Below are 19,612 nucleotides of genomic sequence, written 5' to 3'. Positions count from 1 at the left end.
GACAGAGTTGGCTGCAGATTTGCTTCCCAGGCAGCAGACTCTGAGATGGACAACGTTACAGCACAGGAGGCTTATTAGGGCTGTTCCTGGGCTCAACATCTGGAAGGAAGAGGAAGCAGGGTTTGGGCAGAGAGAGAAGCTGGGCTGTGAGGCAGACCCAACAGAGGCCTTAGCTGTTCCTCAGGAGGCCCTGGAGCTGCTGGGCCGAGAGTGGAGCCTGGATACCCACTCTGCCATCAGCCCTGGGATGAGGACATCCCTGGAGGGAGGCACGACCTTGACAAGACAGTTCCTTTCAGTTGGAGACAGTCCCCAAAGGGGACTGACAGCTGAGGGCCACCTGCCAGCAGCATTCCCAACAGATGGGGGACCAGGTCCTTCATCCCCAGGGTGACCTGGGGGGCGCATCACACTCCCTACCACGAAGGTGTAGGAGAAAAGGAACAGAGCCTTTTAGAGGGACCGAAGGCACCAGAACAACTATAAGATGTCTGAACTAGAAGAAGCAAGACTGTGAAATGAATTCGGGGAGTTTACAAGAGACCACCATATAAATACAGCTCTTCACAGAGTGTCTGTCTAGGCAGGTGGGGTGTCCATTCCATCACCTGGCAGATTTGGAGAATATGCATCATTTTGACTCTTTGTCAGGATGTCAGACCCAGGAATTCATCTTCAGAGGCAAAAGCTCTTCTTTGAAAGGAGGTCTACTAAGTTTCAGCTCCAGAGTCACAAGGAGAAATGGTTTGTTATAAAACTTTTTATCACGGACGTATTTTTTGGTAAGATATGAGAATTATCTTTAGGTTCAAAGACAGAAAAGACTATAAATCTCTGACATTTGTAAATCTCAGGAGGTCAAGACGGGCGAGGTGAGCACAGCGTTATGCCTGTGAGCCGCCTGTGCCGGAAGGGCTTCGTGAGCCTCAGTGCTGCACTAAGCGGGTTCCACAGTGGAGCCGAGTACAGATCAGAAGGACGTTCCCCAAGATGTTTATAATTTCCCTCAAGTCCTCCCAGAAATCCATATGCATTTTTCAAGTTGCTTTATTTACTGATACTAATCAGTATCCTGAAAATTGACTCAGGATAGTAATAAACACAGGATACTGGAGACATGCCCGGGTTCAAATTCACATGTGCCTCCCTCTGGAACCTGGGAAAAGTAACTTAATCACTTTTTCATTAGTTATTTTCTTCATTAATTTAAAAGGGGGGGGGGAGTGGGATAATAATACTTTCTCAAGGGTTACCCGTAGAGATGAAAGGCCCAGCATCTAATCAGTGCTTCCTAATTACTGGTACAAGCTCCTGTGAGTGCCCTGTTAGCCCCAGGTGGAGAATAACTCCACTCCATCCTGCCCCGTCATCCTGTTTGGATCTGTGCTTTCCCATCTATCCATCTCTTCTCAGTAGCCTTCTGAATTTCTTTCTTTGACCAGAAGGGAGTCTAAATTTGGGGAGGGTCTATATGTTTTTATTCTAAATCCTCAGTCTTTTTATGACTTGTCTCTAAAGAACGACAGTCAACTGTAGTAGTTTCCCTACTCCCTGTTCTTTATTCCCTGACCTCATAAAAGGTTTGTCAGTAACAGTGTTTTTAGGCCTGCAGATTGTATGGGATTAAATGCACCCCTTGGAGGGCTCTTTACGTAAAAGATAGTTCCAATTTATAGACGTGTGTATTTATTTTAAGCAACGGTTATTTTAAAAAAGAAGATAAAACATTAATGCCTAAAGTTAAATGAGAGTATTGTAAAGTTTTTAAACACTAGTTGAAGTGTGGCCTGGAAGATGACAGATCTTTGCTTTTTAGAAACCTTTCTCCTGAGGCAGTACAAGTTAAAAATTAAAATAGCTGCTTAGGTAGGATTGTTGTGGCTATCCACATGGCCACCATCATGACCCAGGCTGTTCTAGGAGGATGAAGTATGTGAACTTTTTATCGCTCAAGAGGCCAGTTGTGGTTGTGTACGTGTATTGTTTTTCTTGTAAGGAATTCTTCCTCTGAACATTTTCTAGCAAAATGTATAGCTAGAACTAGAATAAACTGGCCAGGACTTCCCTGGTGGTGCAGTGGTTAAGAATCCGCCTGCCAATGTAGGGGACACGGGTCCAATCCCTGGTCCGGCAAGATCCACATGCCGCAGAGCAACTAAGCCTGTGCGCCGCAACTACTGAGCCTGTGCTCTAGAGCCCGTGAGCCACACCTACTGAGCCCACACACCACAACTACTGAGCCCACATGCCGCAACTACTGAGCCTGCGTGCCTAGAGCCCATGCTCCGCAACAAGAGACGCCACCGCAATAAGAAGCTGCGACGAAGAGTAGCCCCCGCTCACCGCAACTAGAGAAAGCCCACACGCAGCAATGAAGACCCAACACAGCCATAAATAAATAAATAAATAAATAAATATTTTTAAAAAGAGCAAACTGGCCAAATCCTTGTATACTTGACTAAGAGGGTCTCTTTTTCCTTTGAACTGTAAGAAGGACACCTTCAGTACAGTACAGTTGGTAGTGTAGTTCTGGAACTTACCACCTCGAGAGGTGATGGGGATTCAACATGAAAGGTTCAGGAAGGATTTAAAGACATTCATAAATGATAGCTCTTTAAGGGGACAAAGGAAGCTTTGGGTATAAGGTGACATATTCTTAAGCTCTTAAGGCCAATATCTCAGACACACATCTCATCAAACATCCGGGGTGCACTTCCAGGGACCAGTACTGCCTCATGCCAGGATCCTTAGGTTCTTCTTATGCACATGGTCTGAAGCCTGCTCTGCCCGGCAGGCACCCTGAAGCTTCCTCCAGAAAAGAATATGATTTAACTAGCTGAAAAGAGGGGATGCTCTTAACACCCATAGGAATTAAGGAATTTCATAATGTGTGTGCCACTTTGAAGGTAGATTGGAAACAGCCCAAGTCCCCAAGCATACTTCCTATTCATTTTTGTCTCTAACTTGGGCAAAACCAATGATCCAAATTCATTGTTTTTGGAGATTTGATATTCAGTGAACTGTCTTGAAACCCTGCCTGGTCCCTCAGCAGACAAATCTTATAGCCCTCAAGTCACATAATAAGCCTGTGATCAGACAGCGGTCATCAGCTCCTGATCACCCCTTCCTTCTCCAAAGCCTCTGAGGTCGTTTGGCCTCACCCGTCGGTCGTGGAAGAAGAAGGTAAAGCAAGCGGGGGCAAAGCTGTCTCCATGGCTGGCTCCGCCTGAAGTCTAAGCAGGACACTAGGAATCTGACATGCTTGTCGCCAGACAGTTTCAAGGAGAAGACACAGAACAGAGGCGTGGGAAGGAGAAGCAGACTGGTCAGTAGTAACCACATTGTCCTTTCAGCTCTGGCTCCTTCCCCAGATTGAACCCAAAACTTCCTGGACAGAGCAGCTATTTTAAAACAAAGCTAAACTGCTTTGAGGAGAGTTCAGTTCGGTAAACATGCAGTAAATGCCTCCCACATACCAGATTGGATAGGTGATGGAATAAAACTCGGTTTTAATCTTTTCAGGAACTCACAGTTTAGTGACACGACAGCCACGCGGAACTCTGGGACGTGTGACAAGCTTATGTGGGGTCTCACGCACGACGCCACGCGCTTGAGGCATTTCCCTCTCAGTCGGGACCGCTTTATGACGTTGCCAGTTCAGGGAAGTTTAAGGCGGCCAGGGAGCCCAGCGTTGTCCTTCAAAGCCATGATTCTTTCCATCTGTAATCAAAACTGCTTGCATATCTCATCCCCCGCGGGCTTGTCTGTGTCTCTTTCCGGCCACAAGTAGAGGTTTACATTAACCATAGTGAAAAATTACAACAGGGACTAGTTAGAAATAACCCTAATTAAGCCCTTGTAATGAAACCGTGGGAAAGGCCACATGCACTTATGGTCTTTCTTATGAGGTTGCCAAAGTAAAGCGTGGCATTCACAGGGGGGTCGGAAGCACAGAAGACACTGATTCCTCTTTTCTTCTCACTGCCCCTACGTTGTGTTTCAGCTCATGGCGGGTGTCTCTCATCACCTTGGGTTTTTAAGTCAATAAAGCCTTGCTCAAGTGTCAGGGAGATCATTTCGGTGTTTGTAGAAAGAGAATGTGACCATCAACTCACATTCTGCCTGAACAAATACCCAAGGCCGCCTACCTGGGAGACCTGGGGGTTAAGACATCTTGACTCATCTCAAGAAATTATTTTAGCCATCATAATCTTTCTTAAATTTTCTTTCTGGGCTTCCCTGGTGCCACAGTGGTTGAGAATCCGCCTGCCAATGCAGGGGACACGGGTTCGAGCCCTGGTCCGGGAAGATCCCACATGTCACGGAGCAACTAAGCCCATGCACCACAACTACTGAGCCTGTGCTCTAGAGCCGTGAGCCACAACTACTGAGCCCACGAGCCACAACTACTGAGCCTGCATGCTGCAACTACTGAAGCCCGTGTGCCTGGAGCCCATGCTCCACAACAAGAAAGGCCACCACAATGAGAAGCCCGTGCACTGCAACGAAGAGTAGCCCCTGCTTGCCACAATTAGAGAAAGCCCGTGAGCAGCAATGAAGACGTAACACAGCCAAAAATAAATAAATAAAATAAATTTATTTAAAGAAAATTTTTTTTATTTCTTTCTTTCTTTTTTTTTTCATTGAAGATACAGATAAGTTCTGCTGGTTCTTTTTTTTTTTTTTCCTCCTTCAGAAGGAGTTACCACTGTTGTCTTAATCTGCTGTCAAATCCAATTTCTTTGTTTAAAAGAAAAGCAAAACAAAAGGAAAAAAAGCCTAAGAACTGAATTAATTCAGTGGCTTTTTTAGGTGGGGGTTATTTTAGTATGAGTGTTTTAAGCCTTCTTGACTTTTTTGTTCAGCCAAACAAACAGTTTTTTTCCTCTCTGCCATTTGCCTAAAAACAAATCTCCTGTCACACATTTGTACTCCCATAGGTATGTTCCCGCTCGCCGCAACTAGAGAAAGCCCACGCACAGCAATGAAGACCCAGTGCAGCCCAAAATAAATAAATAAATTTATAAAAAGAAAGGGAAATAAGTAGAACAGAACAGAAAGCAAGCAGAGAACTGGTCTGGCCTTGGCTGCTCTACAAAATAGTTGTGCGACCCTTGGAAAGTCATTACATTGCCTCTGCACCCGGTTTTCACACCTTCAGGTGAGGGAGCTGGACTGACTGATCTCTGCGTTGCATCTGTCAGCCCGTAGGTCCTGTAGTTTGTCACACAACATAAAATGGTTGAATAGGAGCTTCCCTTTCTAAGCTTATTTTCCAAATGAAATATTATGTTGGGACTCCTTGCTTTGATTGGACGTGCGGGGTTTATATATCCCATTCTCACTTTTGCCGCTCACTTAATTGGGAAATGGGAGTGTGTCTTAAGCTGACGGCGTGTTACAGGTCAGTTGCCTATTTAATTCTACTGTCTGTCTAACCAAAGAGAAATCATTATACCCAGCCAAAGTATCAATAGATTATCTAAAATCATGGGAATAACCCTATTGAAACACTGAGTTGGGAAGGTCAAAGTAGGAGGAAAAGGGTAGAGAGCATTAATTTATTTCCCCAAGACGTTTAACTCAACAAATAGTTGGGGCTAAGACTTTTTTGGTTCCGGTTGTTACCATTACCACGTCACCCTAACAACATCCATGGTGGTTGTAATTATTAACTAGAGGGATCTTTGTCATGCTAAGAGCCCTACTCATTTTAGACTTGCAGGGTTTTTTGTCGTGGTGGTGGCTGAATCACCAAGCTGAACTTCTCTGCATGGAGAGAAGAAAAATGCGAAATGTCTTAGGGTGACTCTGGGAGGAGCAGGGTTGGTGTGGTGTGTGCTGAATGATGGGCGTGGGGTAATCTAGCAAGACTCAGGCTAGATTAAGAGGAAAGAGGAGGCAGGATGCTCTGTGCCACCTGCCAACCCGCAATAAGTCTAGAAAAATCAGGAAACGAGTAGCATCGCTGAATTTTTTATGAAAGTTTCGTGTGCTGGTGGCCAGAGGGCCAAGACAGACCTACATGGTGAGGAGGCAGCTGACACTGCGGTTACAGTGACTGCATCCTGGACACGAGACAAACTCTCAGCTCTGTGCAGAGTTCACAGATGCCTCAGACATGGCTCTTTCCTCTACATACAAAGTCCAGCAAAGGTGAAATGCATGGGTGATGAACAACTACAGTAGAAAATAGAATTTTATACGAAGAGTCGATTGTTCCTGTTAAATAACCCTCAACTTATCTGCTTCTCTCTGTTCCCATCACCATGGCTCTACTTTAGGTGACTTTTAACTTTTGTCTAAATTGTTTCCGTATTCAGTTGTCCATACTGTTTCCTATTTTCCACACTATTGCCAATGTGATCTCTCCAAAATACGTATCTAACTACCCCTGGTCCCTTTTTGTTGAACTCTCGCCCACTTCTTTCAGATTATTGACAATCATTTCACCTCCAGAGTTTTTCCATATCGGAACCCCTGCCCCAAAAGTGTGAATTGACACCCATACTATGTTTCCCTAACTCGCCATAGTCACCTTGTCATAGCCACTTTGTCTACTTTCTTGTCTGAAGCCCTCATTAGATGAACTAAACCAGACAGCAAGAACATTATTTACACCCTCGTGTATACATTGCCCGACGCTTACTAGATGCTCAAATATTTGAATGCATGATTCAATGGGTGCTATGGGGGTAGGCTGGAGGTGTGGTGACATTTAAATTGGACCAGGAAGGACAGGTGAGATGTGGCTGTGCAGTCATGGGCATTGCTGACAGAGAAACAGGTCTAGGAAATAGCAAGTGATTTGATTTGATTATAGGGCAAGAATTAGCAAACCCCACTCTGTGGACTAAATGTGGCCCCCCCGCCTGTTTTTGTAAATAAAGTTTTATTGTAACAAAGCTAATAAGCTCATTCATTTACATATCACCTGTAACTTTCACACTGCGTTGACAGAGTTGAATAGTTGCCACCATTAAGACTGCAAAGCCCCAAATATTTACTATCTGGCCCTTTACAGAAAAAGTTTACCAGCCCTGCTATAGAGTATAAAGGGGAGAGGAGTAGGAGTGACATTTAAAAGGTAAGTAGGGTGGCCCCCGCTCGCCGCAACTAGAGAAAGCCTGTGCGCAGCAACGAGGACCCAACACAGCCAAAAGTAAGTAAATAAATAAATAAATTTAAAAGGTAGGTAGGGCCAGATCCTGGAGTTCTCAGAATTAAGTGTAAACCCATTAGTCATATATTCTGTAGACATGAAGGACTTATAAGATTTTAACCCTGGTTCTTTTGTTAAAACCTATTCCTCTCTTCTTTGGTTCAGTGCTCAATAAAAAGTATTAAATAAGGAACGCCTGGTGCCCATTTTCCCCTGTAGTATCCTGCTACTCTTCTAATGTGCCTTCACATGGATCCTCTTATTAGAGGGAAAAATTGAAGTTCTTAAGGGCTACACAACTGCTAGATAAGTAAACTGATAAACTTACAGAGATCTAGTTAATACAAAACTGTTACAATTTGAACTGGAGACAATTTTTCCTTAAAATCACTCTGTTCCCCCCCACCCAGCCCCACCCAATCTCAAAAGAAGTGGAACAGTAAGATATGCCATGAACTAAAATCTAGGGGCACACTGTTTCCTAAGTTCAAACTCAAAAAAGGAAATCCATACAAAATCTGATTATAATGAAAGGAAAATTATAATCTGTCTTGTGGATATATATGCAAAAATTCTAAACAAAATGTTAGCAGATCAGATTCAGTGTTGTATAAAAAGGCTAATAACATCACAACCAAGTTGGACTTATTCCAAGAATGTAAGGTTGGTTTAATAGTTGAAAATCAATCACCATACTTCAGTACATTAACAGAATAAATGAGAAAATTGTGACAAGTACAGTTGTCTCCAGACATTGCCAAATGCCCCAGGGAGGGTAAAATCATCCCCAGCTGAGAACCACTGCAATAAATGAAGAAAAAGCCTTTGACAGAGTTCAAAACCCATTCATTATTTTAAAGACAAACACACTTAGCAAACTAGGAATAGAAGACAGCTTTCTTAATCTGATGAAGATCATCTTTTAAAAACCTACAGCAAACACTGTACTTAATGGTGGAATATTGAAAGCTTTCTCCCCGACATTGGGAACAAGATGAAGATGCCACTTCTGTTCAGCTAACTGGAGGACCCCGGTGGTACGATAAGGCAGAATGAAGAAAATGAAAGGCATGAGGAATGGAAAGGAGGAAGTAAAAACCTCTCATTTATAGACACCACTGTTTATGTAGAAAACTGAAAAGCACCTGCAGATGAACTGTTAGTACTGTTAACTTTGCTTATTTCCAGGTCGCTATATCTTGTATTTCTATAGACCAGAAACATTTAGAAAATGTTCAAAGCGATGCCATTTCTAATAGCATCACAAAACATCAAATACCTAAGAGGAGAGATAACAAAATCTGTAAAATCTCTACACTGGAAATTACAAGATATTATTGAGAGAAAATAAAGAACTGGATCAAAGCATATCAAACGTTAGTTCATCAGTATTACCCAGAGGGTCTGTTGAAAGAGACTGAAGGCCCAACCCCTTAAAGTTTCTGATTCAGTAGATCTGAGATGGGGCCCAAGAATTTGTATTTCTAACAAGTTCGCGGGTGCTGCTGCCACTGCTGGGTGAAGGACCACACTTTAAGAGCCACTAATCTAAATAAGTATACCATACGGATAGAAAAAATATTGTGAGACATCAGTTCTACTCAATTTGAAGAACTTCCATGAAGTCCAATCAAAATCCCAGCATGGGTGTGTGTGTATATTTATGTGTATATGGAAACTGACCAGCTGATACTGGAAATAAAAAGGGCCAGCACAGACTTAAAGAACAGCAAAACAGGAGGGCTTCAAACTCGGGACCCACTATAATGTTATAATTAAAACAGTGTTTTATCATTGTACAAACAGACAAGTAGACAAATGAACAGAAAAGAGAATCTAGAAACAGATGGACTCATGACCTGTCACCTGATTTACAACCAAGGGGACCTGCAGTGGGGAAACGATAGTCTTTTTTTTTTATTTGGCTGCACTGGGTCTTCGTTGCTGTGCACGGGCTTTTCTCTAGTTGCGGCGAGCAGGGGCTACTCTTTGTTGCAGTGCGCGGGCTTCTCATTGCGGTGGCTTCTCTTGTTGTGGAGCATGGGCTCTAGGCGCATGGGCTTCAGTAATTGTGGCACATGGGCTCAGTAGTTGTGCTTCGTGGGCTCTAGAGTGCAGGCTCAGTAGTTGTGGCGCACAGGCTTAGCTGCCCTGAGGCATGTGGGATCTTCCTGGACCAGGGCTCGAACCTGTCTCCCCTGCATTGACAGGCAGATTCTTAACCACTGTGCCACCAGGGAAGTCCCGAAACGATAGTCTTTTCAAGCAGTTTTGCTGGAACAGTTGGATATCAGTGTAGGAAACAGCAAATTGTGACCTCACACCATACACAAAAGTTCATTCCGATGAATTGCAGCACAAATATGGAAGTTTAAAAACAACCATGCTTTTAGAATAAATAAAAGCAGGTGAACATCTTCATGACCATGGAGTAGGTAGTGGTGTCTTAAATAGGACACAAAAAGCTCTAAAGAAAAGACTGATACATTGTACTACACTAAAATTAAGGACTAGTCACCAGAAGACCCCCATTAACAGAGAGAAAAAGCAAGCCACTGGGTAGGAAAAAATATTTGCAATAAAAACACCCACAAAGGATTTGTATCAAGTATGCATAAAAGAACTCCTACAAATTATTTCTTTAAAGATAACTTGATAGAAAAATAGGCAAAAGATTTGAACAGGCACTTCATAAGAGGATCTCCAAACAGCCAGTTAAGTATTATGAGGAAAAAAATCTCAACACTGCTGTCTTCTTGGGAATGTACTGAATATCAGAAGGAGATGCTACCACATGCGGGGCCATGCACCAACCAGTGTGTGTTGGTCCAGCTGCTTGGGAGAACTGTTAGGCTATGTCTACCAAAGCAGACACGTATCTTATGACCCAGCAGTTGTATATAGGTATATATTGCTTCTCTTCCCAGCAGTGTTCTGTTCTGCTACCTAAGCCATGCAGTAGGTATCTCTCCCCAGCAATATTCTAATTATTCCTATTTACTGAACCCATGCCATGGACAGTCCCCTTTTCCTGAGTGGACTTCCTTCAGGATTCAGCTAACATGGCCAAGCTAGTTTGAGAAATTTGCATGTGTTCTTGTGCTAATCATCCCCCAAACAAGTATATACTGTGCCTGAAACTAAAGAAAAGTCTCTAAACCTCTGGACACTGCAGGCTCTGTGATGGGCCTGGATAGGTGGGCATTTGAAGACCTCTCAGATCACGGTATGAAGTGCATTATTCTATACCACATGGACCAACGCATAGTCACCTTTGCTTCCACTATATTTTTTCGTGTTGTTTTATCGAAATTTATTTTCATCGTAGAGACTCAAATACTTTTATAAGGTTTATAAAAAGCATTAGTCTTACTTGAACCCCTCCCCCCATTTCCGACTCACTGGAGGCAATGACTTTTAACTCGTTCCTGTTTGTTATTTACCTTCATTTCCCCCCACTATTGACATTTTATCCTTTCGGTACTTTTTGTATTTGTGGATATATGAAGTATGCATATATTGATATTTAAATCAAGGCAACTCTTGCTTATCTGCATTTTTTTCACTTAACATTATATTCTTTTGAAAACACCATTTAAAATGGCTGTATAATATTCCATCTGTGAATGTGCCCTGATTTGTTCAACCATACCTTTATTGTTGGACATTTTAGGTGGTTTTTCATTTTCTTGCTACCATAAATACTGATATAATTAGTATACCTGTGGGTGTGGGGGGGGGAGGTGTTGCTATAGAGGAATTGACTCACAGATACATGCTTTGTCTCATAACTTTAGTTTTTCCTGTGGTTGATAATTGCTTTGGTTTTATTTGCTTTCTTTGTTCATGTTCTGTGTGGCCCCATGGCTTGCTCTGAAGTAGGTTGGTTGTTCACTGCACAGCTGACATCCTGGGGACAGCACTGTTATCCTGGGGTTCCCTCCGCTTTCTCTCATTCTCTCCTATATTCTGGCTCCCAGGTTTTTCTTCTTGGCTCCTCCCTTGTCTAGGGCAACAGCCCTACCTCCACCCCCCTGCAGTAGCTTCCTGAGAAAGGCACGCATGGGAGATCTGCTGGTTAGACCTTGTGTGTCTTAAAAACACCATTATTGGGACTTCCCTGGTGGTGCAGTGGTTAAGAATCCACCAGCCAATAATGCAGGGGACACAAGTTCGAGCCCTGGTCCAGGAAGATCCCAATGCCGCAGAGCAACTGAGCCCGTGCACAACTACTGAAGCCCACGCGCCTAGAGCCCGTGCTCCACAACAAGAGAAACCACCATAATGAGAAGACCGCACACTGCGACGAAGAGTAGGCCCCGCTCGCCACAACTAGAGAAAGCAGCAACGAGGACCCAACGCAGACAAAAATTAATTAATTAATTGAAAAAAACCCCACCATTATTCTACTCTAACTTTAACTTGATTATGTACGAATTCTAGTCCTGAATTCATCTGGAATTTTAAAGGAATCACAACATTGTCTTCTGGCTTCCAAAGCTGCTGCTGAGAAGTCTGTTGCTGTTCTGACTCCTGATGTTTTGTTATGTGACCCGTTTTCCACTCTGGGAAGCTTTTAGTATCTTGCCTCGTCTCCCGTGGCTTAAATTTCAATGGATGGGCCTTGGCATAGGTCTGTTTTATTCCTGTTCATCAGGTTATTCTCACGACCCTTTGATGTGGAAACTCACATCCTTCTGTTTAAGGACATTTCCTTGAATAATTTTGCTTGTTTACTTTGATCATTTCTTCCCCTCTATTTGTCCTCATTCCTCTTTCTGGAACACATTATTCAGATGTTGGCCCTCCCACTCGTATTCTCTAGTTTTCTGTTTAAAAAAATTTTTTTGACTTTTTGTTGTACTTTTCCGGTTTCTCTACTTTATCTCTAGGCTTCTATTTCATTTTTTTTCTGTCACAGTTCTAATTTCTAAGAGCTCTTTTCTGTCTTCTAGTTTTTAAAAATAGCATCAGATTCTTGTTTATGGTTTCAGCCTCTCCTCTGATCCCTCTGAGGACGTTCATGATCATCTTTTTGGAATTTTCACCATTCTGCACAGTTTGTTTCTTGCAAGTTGCCTTTTTTTCCTTCTTATCTTGTTTTGATGTGTCTTTCATGTTAAAGGGTTTTCTCAGCTGCTTGGTGACCATTAGCTGTATGAACACGCTTAAGAGCAGAATGTTAAGAAACTGATTAAGAATTCTGTGCTGGGGTTTGTTGACGGTGATTTCACTGGTAGAGTGATCTTGCTGAGCTGTTTCCCTGGGGAGCCCAAGGTGTCCACCTCTTAGCTCTTGGACCATTCACTTCCTCGGAGAAGACCTTTCCAATCCTCTGTCCAGAGGGTCAGTTTGATTCCCTGACTCCCAGTTTTCAGAACGGTTCTTTACCATGAACTTGGCCTGATGCCCCCCGGCTTTACCTTCTTTAAGAATAAACATCTAGTTTTCTGCCTGGGTGACCTGATTGCTTCTGAAAGAGACTCTCGTCCAGTTCTGCTCTCTTCAGTGTCATCTTAGGCAGGCTTCCAGAACTGCCCAGCACCTCCCCGACGCTGTGCTGAGCCTTGTGAGGGCTCTCCATGCCACTGCAGGCTGATTCCGGCCCCACCCCCAGCTGCTGACTAAGATTCACCCTTCTTGGATTCTCTGTCAGTCACCACCTGTCCTTCTGCTGTCTGCCTTCCCTCATGTTGTTGCTATCACCTCATTTCCTATGATATTTGTTTTTGTGATGTGTATCTTTAAAAACAGATAAAGCCCATTTTTGTTTTAGTGAGGTTTCTGGAGGGAGAGGAGATAAATATGTGAGTTCACTCCACTGTCTTTAACTAAAGATCCCCCCATTGCTATTACGGGGAAACCAAGCACATCTGTTAGCAGTAAGTTGAAAAGACCTCTTCCAAGGAGGTACTGAAGAATTGCTTTCTTGTCATTGACTCATGAGGAACAAAAGTGTCTAAGATCCGTAATCTGCTACACCTTTTGGACAAACTTCTTTCTCATGCAAGTCAAACGGTGAGGGACACACAGGCAGAGGTGTGCCAGCAGGGTTGCCTGGATGGTGCACTCTCCCCAGACGGGAAATTGGAGGATGCCATGAATTCCACCCCAGGCTCTGTATTGATCCCTACATTGTTGTGGGGTGTTTTCCCTTCAGTGAAACCACTGTTGCTTTCATTCCTCGTGTCCAAACCTTTTGTACAGGATGATGAGAGCCTGAAGTACCTCACACATGAGGAAAAGGACGTCCTCCTGTTTTTTGAAGAGACGATTGATTCCCTGGAAGACGACTTTGAGGAACAGGTGCTGTGCGATGGTGATGCTCAGTGCCACTCTCCGCCGTCTCTGGAAGAGAGCACTTCTGGTCCCTCCGAGCCAGAGGACGTAGTGGACTTAGTGCAGCTGGGCCCTGGAGCCGGGGAACCCGAGAGCCTTCAGGATGTGACGGAGGCAGCAGGTGAGGACCAGAGGACAGGTCCCCCACCTCTGACGTGGCTTGTCGTGTGGTACAAGACACAGAGGCCCTCCTTTCTGTCGTGTTCTCTGTGTCTCCAGCCAGTATAGTAGTTCGTGGGGCTGATCAGATTTTTGTAGGGTAGAAGCATCCTCTTGGTAGTCTGATTGTCCAACTAAATAGGTGCTTTCATGGTATATTAGGATGAAAACACATGGAAGGGAAATTTCAAAAGGGCGAGAATAAAGAATGAGACTAATTGGGCAAACAAACATTGCACACATGGATAAAAGAAAAAAGAAAACTGGAAATGGCTTCAGGAAACAATCCCATTCTACAAAGAAAATATACAAAGGACTTGTACTTTAGCCTTTGAGGTTCAATCTCAATTCTTGTGCAAGGTTATACCCCTGTTCCAAGGTGGGAGTGTTTGAACTGAAAAGTCAGCTGGTTCAGGAAAACAAAAATGATCAGAACAAAAATTCAGCTCAGCATCTGCTTTGTAAAGTTTGCTTGATTCAGGGTGGCATCAGAGGAGAGGTATGCTTTTTGCCCCTTGAGTTCTGTGATAGAACCAGAGGGACATGGACAAGGAGAAAACGTTCTTCCAATTTTTTTTTTTTCCTGGTTGGAAAAGATACTGGAAATGTGGACAAGGGGATAAGGATTGGAAAAGATGAGGGAAAAATAGGATGGAAAATATCTTTGCTCTGTTGACTACAAAATACTTCCATTTGTCACAAGCCTGTAGAAATATATCCCCACCCCTTTATTTTTTGTAAGCAAGGCTGTGTATTACACAGAATTTCATGTACTATTGGTTATATGTTCCAAATACGGGGCTGAGTTTGCAGCCATCTCTTCAAAGAAGAGACTTAATATGAACTTCCCCTTTTTATCACTTCTTCTTTGAAGTTTAGTTCCTAAAATTAATTTGAACCACCGATCCCTTAAAAATGTCAGATCATATAATTGTGCCAAGGAAAACATTTCTTTGAAAGTAAGCCACTTGCCCATCAGTTCTCTAACATGATGTTTTCATAACAACTTTAAGTGCCCACTCTGTGGCAGGCATTGTGTGAGATTCTGAGGATACAAAGATAAATATAATACATAGCTCCCAATTTTGCAGCAGACACGGGTGTATAAATACTAGTGCAGAAAAGTGTTAGGTGATCTGTGATCACGTATGTTAGGATATAGTAAAGAATCATAGGCTGGTGTATTAAACTGTACTGGAGGCTGTCAGGAAACATTTCTGTTTCAAGAGGAAAGTGACACATCCAATTATCCTTCATCTAGAGAGACCTGAGGGAGGGGTTGGTGGGTACCACAAACTTCCCAGCCTCCATTTCCCCTCTGTAAAATCCCCCATAAGGTAAGCTGTTGTTTCCTCCTGTTACATGTTTCAGGATGATGGCTCCTTAGAAACTTGCATTTACCACATGCTTCCCATGTACTGACTGTTTCTGGCTTGCACATCTTTCACCACTGCTAATTCATTCTTTCTCGTCAGGTGATTATGAGAATCATATACTATGTTCCCTTTCGCTAGTCCAGGGAATAGGGTAGAGGGAGTTTAGCTTACAAGAGGTACTGTTGAAATTGGTATTGAATCCCTTTGAGACCTTTGTAAATTCAGTGAAAAGGAAACGTGATGCATTTATTTCTGCATATGGTGGTAGCTTATGAGGATCCTTGCTACTTTTCAGGGGCTGGTGCTGTTGGAAAGGAAGACACTCCTGTCCTCAGGAAAGAGGATGCTGAGAAGTCTCCCCCTCCAGACCCCCCAGGTCCCGAGGTCCTGCCCCTGCCGCCTCCCAGCCCTGTCCCCGCAGCAGCCCCGGCACACCCCGGGAGAGAGCCCCCTCCTACTCCAGCAGAGCACCCCAAACTGGCCCGTTCGGTCCCCACTCCGCTCGTCATCGCCCAGAAGATGTCTGAGAAGCTGGCAGGGAACGAAGGGCTCTCGCCCACATCCCCGTCCAAAGAGGGCAGGCCTGCAGGATGGAGGACGCTTACTTCCGTGGCCCCTCGACACGGAGACCACTCGCTGTGGCACAGGCACGCCACACAGCCGGCGCCCAAGATCCACCGCTTCCCGAGCAACATCAGCGTGACCAACAGCGCGGGGAAGGACTTCAATAAGACAATCTCCAAGGCCGCGGTCAACGTGCAGGAGCGCAAAGCCCAGGTCCTGGCCAACATCAATGGGGTCTCCTTCCTCTCCGTGGGGGAGACGGAGGACCGGGCCCAGAGGAGCGAGCCCACCGAGCAGAGGAGAAGCATCTCCCCCGAGCAGAGCCAGCCGGGCCCGGCCCGGGAGGCTGCTCCCGCGCGGGCAGGGGCGCACGGCGGCCAGCAGTCCAGAGGCGTGCAGACGGAACAGCCCCTGCCGATGGCCAACGGCTTCCAGAGCCTCCACGACATCCTCAAGAGCCATCCCGGGCCCTTTGTCTCTACAGGGAAGACGGTCACCTTCCGTCCGGACCCGGCCCTCCCCAGCAAACTTGCACCCCGGCAGCCGGACTGCGGCCAGGACGCCAGGAAGCGGTCGGGCTCGCTCCCCCGGGCTGTGGGGTTCAGACCCCAGGGCATCACTGTCCAGTTCTCGGGCCGGGGCTCCACGGAGGAGGCCCGTCGGGAGGCCCTGCGGAAGCTCGGCCTCCTGAAGGAGAACTTGTGACGGAGAGTGGGCGGCGCTGGGGGAGTTAGGGTGACCAGGTACGTGTGGCCGAACATGGATGTGTGCATGCGTACAGCACAGTAGCAAAGCCCGGACTGCGGAACCCCGTGGAGGACCAGCGATGGGGGCCCGGGAGTCAGCCGACTGTCTGTCCCGCTCTGGCCCGCATCCGAGCTGGGACATCCTTCCGAACGAGAGCATCCCGCACCACATCTTCCCGTTTCCAAGAGCTCGGAGAATAACCTTGAACACCTACAGGTTTCAATGATTTGTAAATGCCATATGTTTTTTGGATCTAGGAGGAGGGGGATTGGGTCTGAATTTTCTGTTATTGAGTCTCTAATCTAACCTTTTATCCGAAGTGCATGACACGAAAGCCAGTTTAGATCTCTCATACTCGTTTCTCTAAGAAAGGGACCGTCCCCTCCTTTCCAAGAAAATAAAGAAGTGCTTGTTCAATTTTCATAGTGTCTTAAAATACTGTTTTGGTTTTTTGTTTGTTTTTGAAAGGTGAAAGACAGTATGTTAGCCTAAATATGCCTTTGTTTCTTGGTCTAATTTGGTTTGCCCAGATTTTTTTTAATTGAAAATTGAAGCCTTTAGAGTATGATTTACTGTAACGTTGAGTTATGGGAGTGGAATGGAAAGGTTGAGTTTGGAAAAGGTGGTAGTTTTAAGAAAGTAAGTCTCATCAGACTACAGAGTCTGTGTTACTGGGAGATATATACATGAGTGTGTACTGTGTATATACGTGTACATAATATGTGTTTATAGGTACACAGATGTTATATACAGATATAGATGATGTGCACACACATTCACTATTACATATATATATAAACTTCTTAAAACCCTATTACATAACTACAGGATGCAAGCACTTCCTATTCTTTTGATACACAAGCCATCTCAGTATTGAGATAATGACATAGAAATTGTTACTTCCCAATAAGGAAGTCTTTTAAGGACACATCTCCATAACTTTTCGTTAAACCAAAGTGCTTTTTCCTCAACGTGTTCTGTTCCCAATTAAATAGTCCGAATAAGCTTCCAACTAAGCAAGAGAGTTCCTTTGTTAGTGAAGTATGCTTTTAAAGATGTCGTTTATCACCTAATTTTAATTTATCACCTAATTTTAGTTTTGCATGTTCCAAGGCGGCTGGTAAACAGAAGGAAACAAAAGATTCTTAACACCCCTCATGTTCTGTGAGCAAGATCTCAGGATTAATTTAAAAGGGAAAAAACAGCGAACTAAGTTACACAGCATGAAAAGAACTGGTTTTGTCCCAGACAATGTCTTACATGCTGAGTTGTAGCCACAAGCATTATTATCAAAACTATTTCAGGCTGGAGTCTAAAACCTCTTAAAATAGACCCGGAAGGACCACACTTGAAAGTCACACCCTTTTGTTGTATGTCTCAGCCACTGTCACAGAATCTGTTTCTTTTCTGTTGAGTATTATTTAAACTCAAACTTCTAAATGTGCTGTGAAGGACGTTTTTCATAGTATTAATTTGCCTTGTAAGTTACATAAAATGATTGTAATGTTTTCCTTAGAACGACAGTATTTAGTGTCTCGCCGAGGCCTTGTCCTCCTGAAATAATCTCATAGCTTCTTGATGGTCTTCATTTAAATGGGTGCTTTGATTTTACAGGTTCTTAAAAATAGTCTTTACTTTACTCCTGTTTATGTTGGATTTGTTTAAAGGATTCTTGAGCCCTGTTATCTCCTTTTTATATAGCGAGATGCCATGTTACAGTGTTTAAAAATAGAGGATCTTGATATGGCTAACATTTTAAATATCCCTTGTATTTGAGGATTCTTTCTTTTCTTCTTATCCTATGACTTCATTGTGATTAAGGTGAACTTGACTATATGTTAGTATATTTGTTCTCATAATGGCATTTTTGAAAAATAAATTTAGAGATCTATCTTAAGTATAAGCAACTTTGTTTTTGCATTTTATACTTATTCTCAGGTATTTTCTTTTAAATGGTTATATCCTTTCCTTCTGTTTATTCATAATCTTTTCTACCTACTTATTCATAATTATACTGACTGTTACTCTGGCCATTTCTTGTGCCCAAAACCCTAGTAATTAAAGCCATATATTTTGTACAAGGTTCAAATTATAGCTGCTAATGAACTAACCTATTTTTGTATGTATCACCTTAACAAAAAAAATTCATCTTCTGAGGGGCATTTGTTTCCTTGCAATAACTCTGTGATAGGACGTTCTTAAAGGGTCATCTTCAAGGGAATCTTAAGGACCATATTTCAAAGCAAACTTGTAACGAAAAGGAAAGATGAATCTTAAGTGCTCAGTTTGTTTTTTTTTTCAAGTGATGCTTGTAAATCAGTCCATTTTAGTCTCCATTAAGATAAAGATGAAACTCTTTACCTTAATACTTAAAATCAGGAAAAAAAATTCTCCTCTGCTTTTAGGCAGGTATGTTCAAATGGCCAAACCACAGTCTCATCTGCAAAGGGTAATGCCCTGCAGTTGCCAGGGTAACAGAGTCTGGTCCAGTGCCCTCCTCCTACTCTATTTGGCTAGCGTGCGTGCTTATCTTCACAAAATTGGTAGAAATGTTGATCTTTGCTTTTCTCTCCCCAGGGTCATTCTCCTCTTATAAGGCTTGTGGGGGAGAAAAGGCAGAGGTGCAGGTGTCCCTCCAGCGTCTCTGAGTCTCTCAAGAGTCTCTCAAGACGCAGAGGGCTCCCCCAGAGCTGCGTTCTTGCTCTCTTCCCCCCACCCCCGACTTCAACAATACAGGATTCTTTACTCAAAGTTCCTGATGGGTAGCTCCCAGGGTGGGCTCCCCATCTGAAACAAGTTTTTGCGAAGAGCTTCATGGAGTTGATAAGTCAGGCCTTATGGAACCCTGAGGATTGACTGACCTTTTTATTTGTAAAAAAAAAAAAAAAAAAATCAGAACTGTATTCTCTGAAATGATGCCATTTGCAGCAACATGGATGGACTTAGAGATTATGATACTAAGTGAAGCGAGTCAGACAGAGACATATACCACATGATATCACTTATATGTGGAATCTGAAACAAATGAATTCATCTATGAAATAGAAACAGACTCACAGAGAACAGATTTGTGGTTGCCCAGGGGGAGGCGGGGTAGGGGAGGGATGGATTGGGAGTTTGCAATTAGCAGATGCAAACTAGTATATACGGAATGGATAAACACCAAGATCCTACTGTACAGCACACGCAACTATATTCAATATCCTGTAATAAACCATAATGGAAAAGAAAAATACAAAGAATGGTATTCTTTTTTTTACTGAAT

At 43.6% G+C, this 19,612-nt stretch overlaps 1 protein-coding gene across 2 annotated transcripts in view; it reads left to right on the top strand.

Moving 5' to 3' along the window:
• Positions 1-19,402, top strand: part of PROSER2 (proline and serine rich 2) — a 41,924-nt gene extending 22,522 nt beyond the window's left edge. For both annotated transcript variants that reach the window (XM_024734176.1, XM_024734178.1), the window contains 2 exons: positions 13,370-13,622; positions 15,332-19,402. In XM_024734176.1, coding sequence (XP_024589944.1) covers positions 13,370-13,622; positions 15,332-16,305 — 1,227 coding nt within the window. In that variant the 3' untranslated portion in view covers positions 16,306-19,402. The remainder of the gene's footprint in view (positions 1-13,369; positions 13,623-15,331) is intronic.
• The last annotated feature ends 210 nt before the right edge of the window (positions 19,403-19,612 follow it).

This window comes from Neophocaena asiaeorientalis, unplaced genomic scaffold (genome assembly GCF_003031525.2).
Source record: "Neophocaena asiaeorientalis asiaeorientalis breed wild unplaced genomic scaffold, Neophocaena_asiaeorientalis_V1.1 scaffold120, whole genome shotgun sequence".
Classification (NCBI taxonomy): domain Eukaryota; kingdom Metazoa; phylum Chordata; class Mammalia; order Artiodactyla; family Phocoenidae; genus Neophocaena; species Neophocaena asiaeorientalis.
The sequence above is the reverse complement of the archived record's forward strand: the minus strand, read 5'-3'. Positions and strand labels throughout refer to the sequence as shown.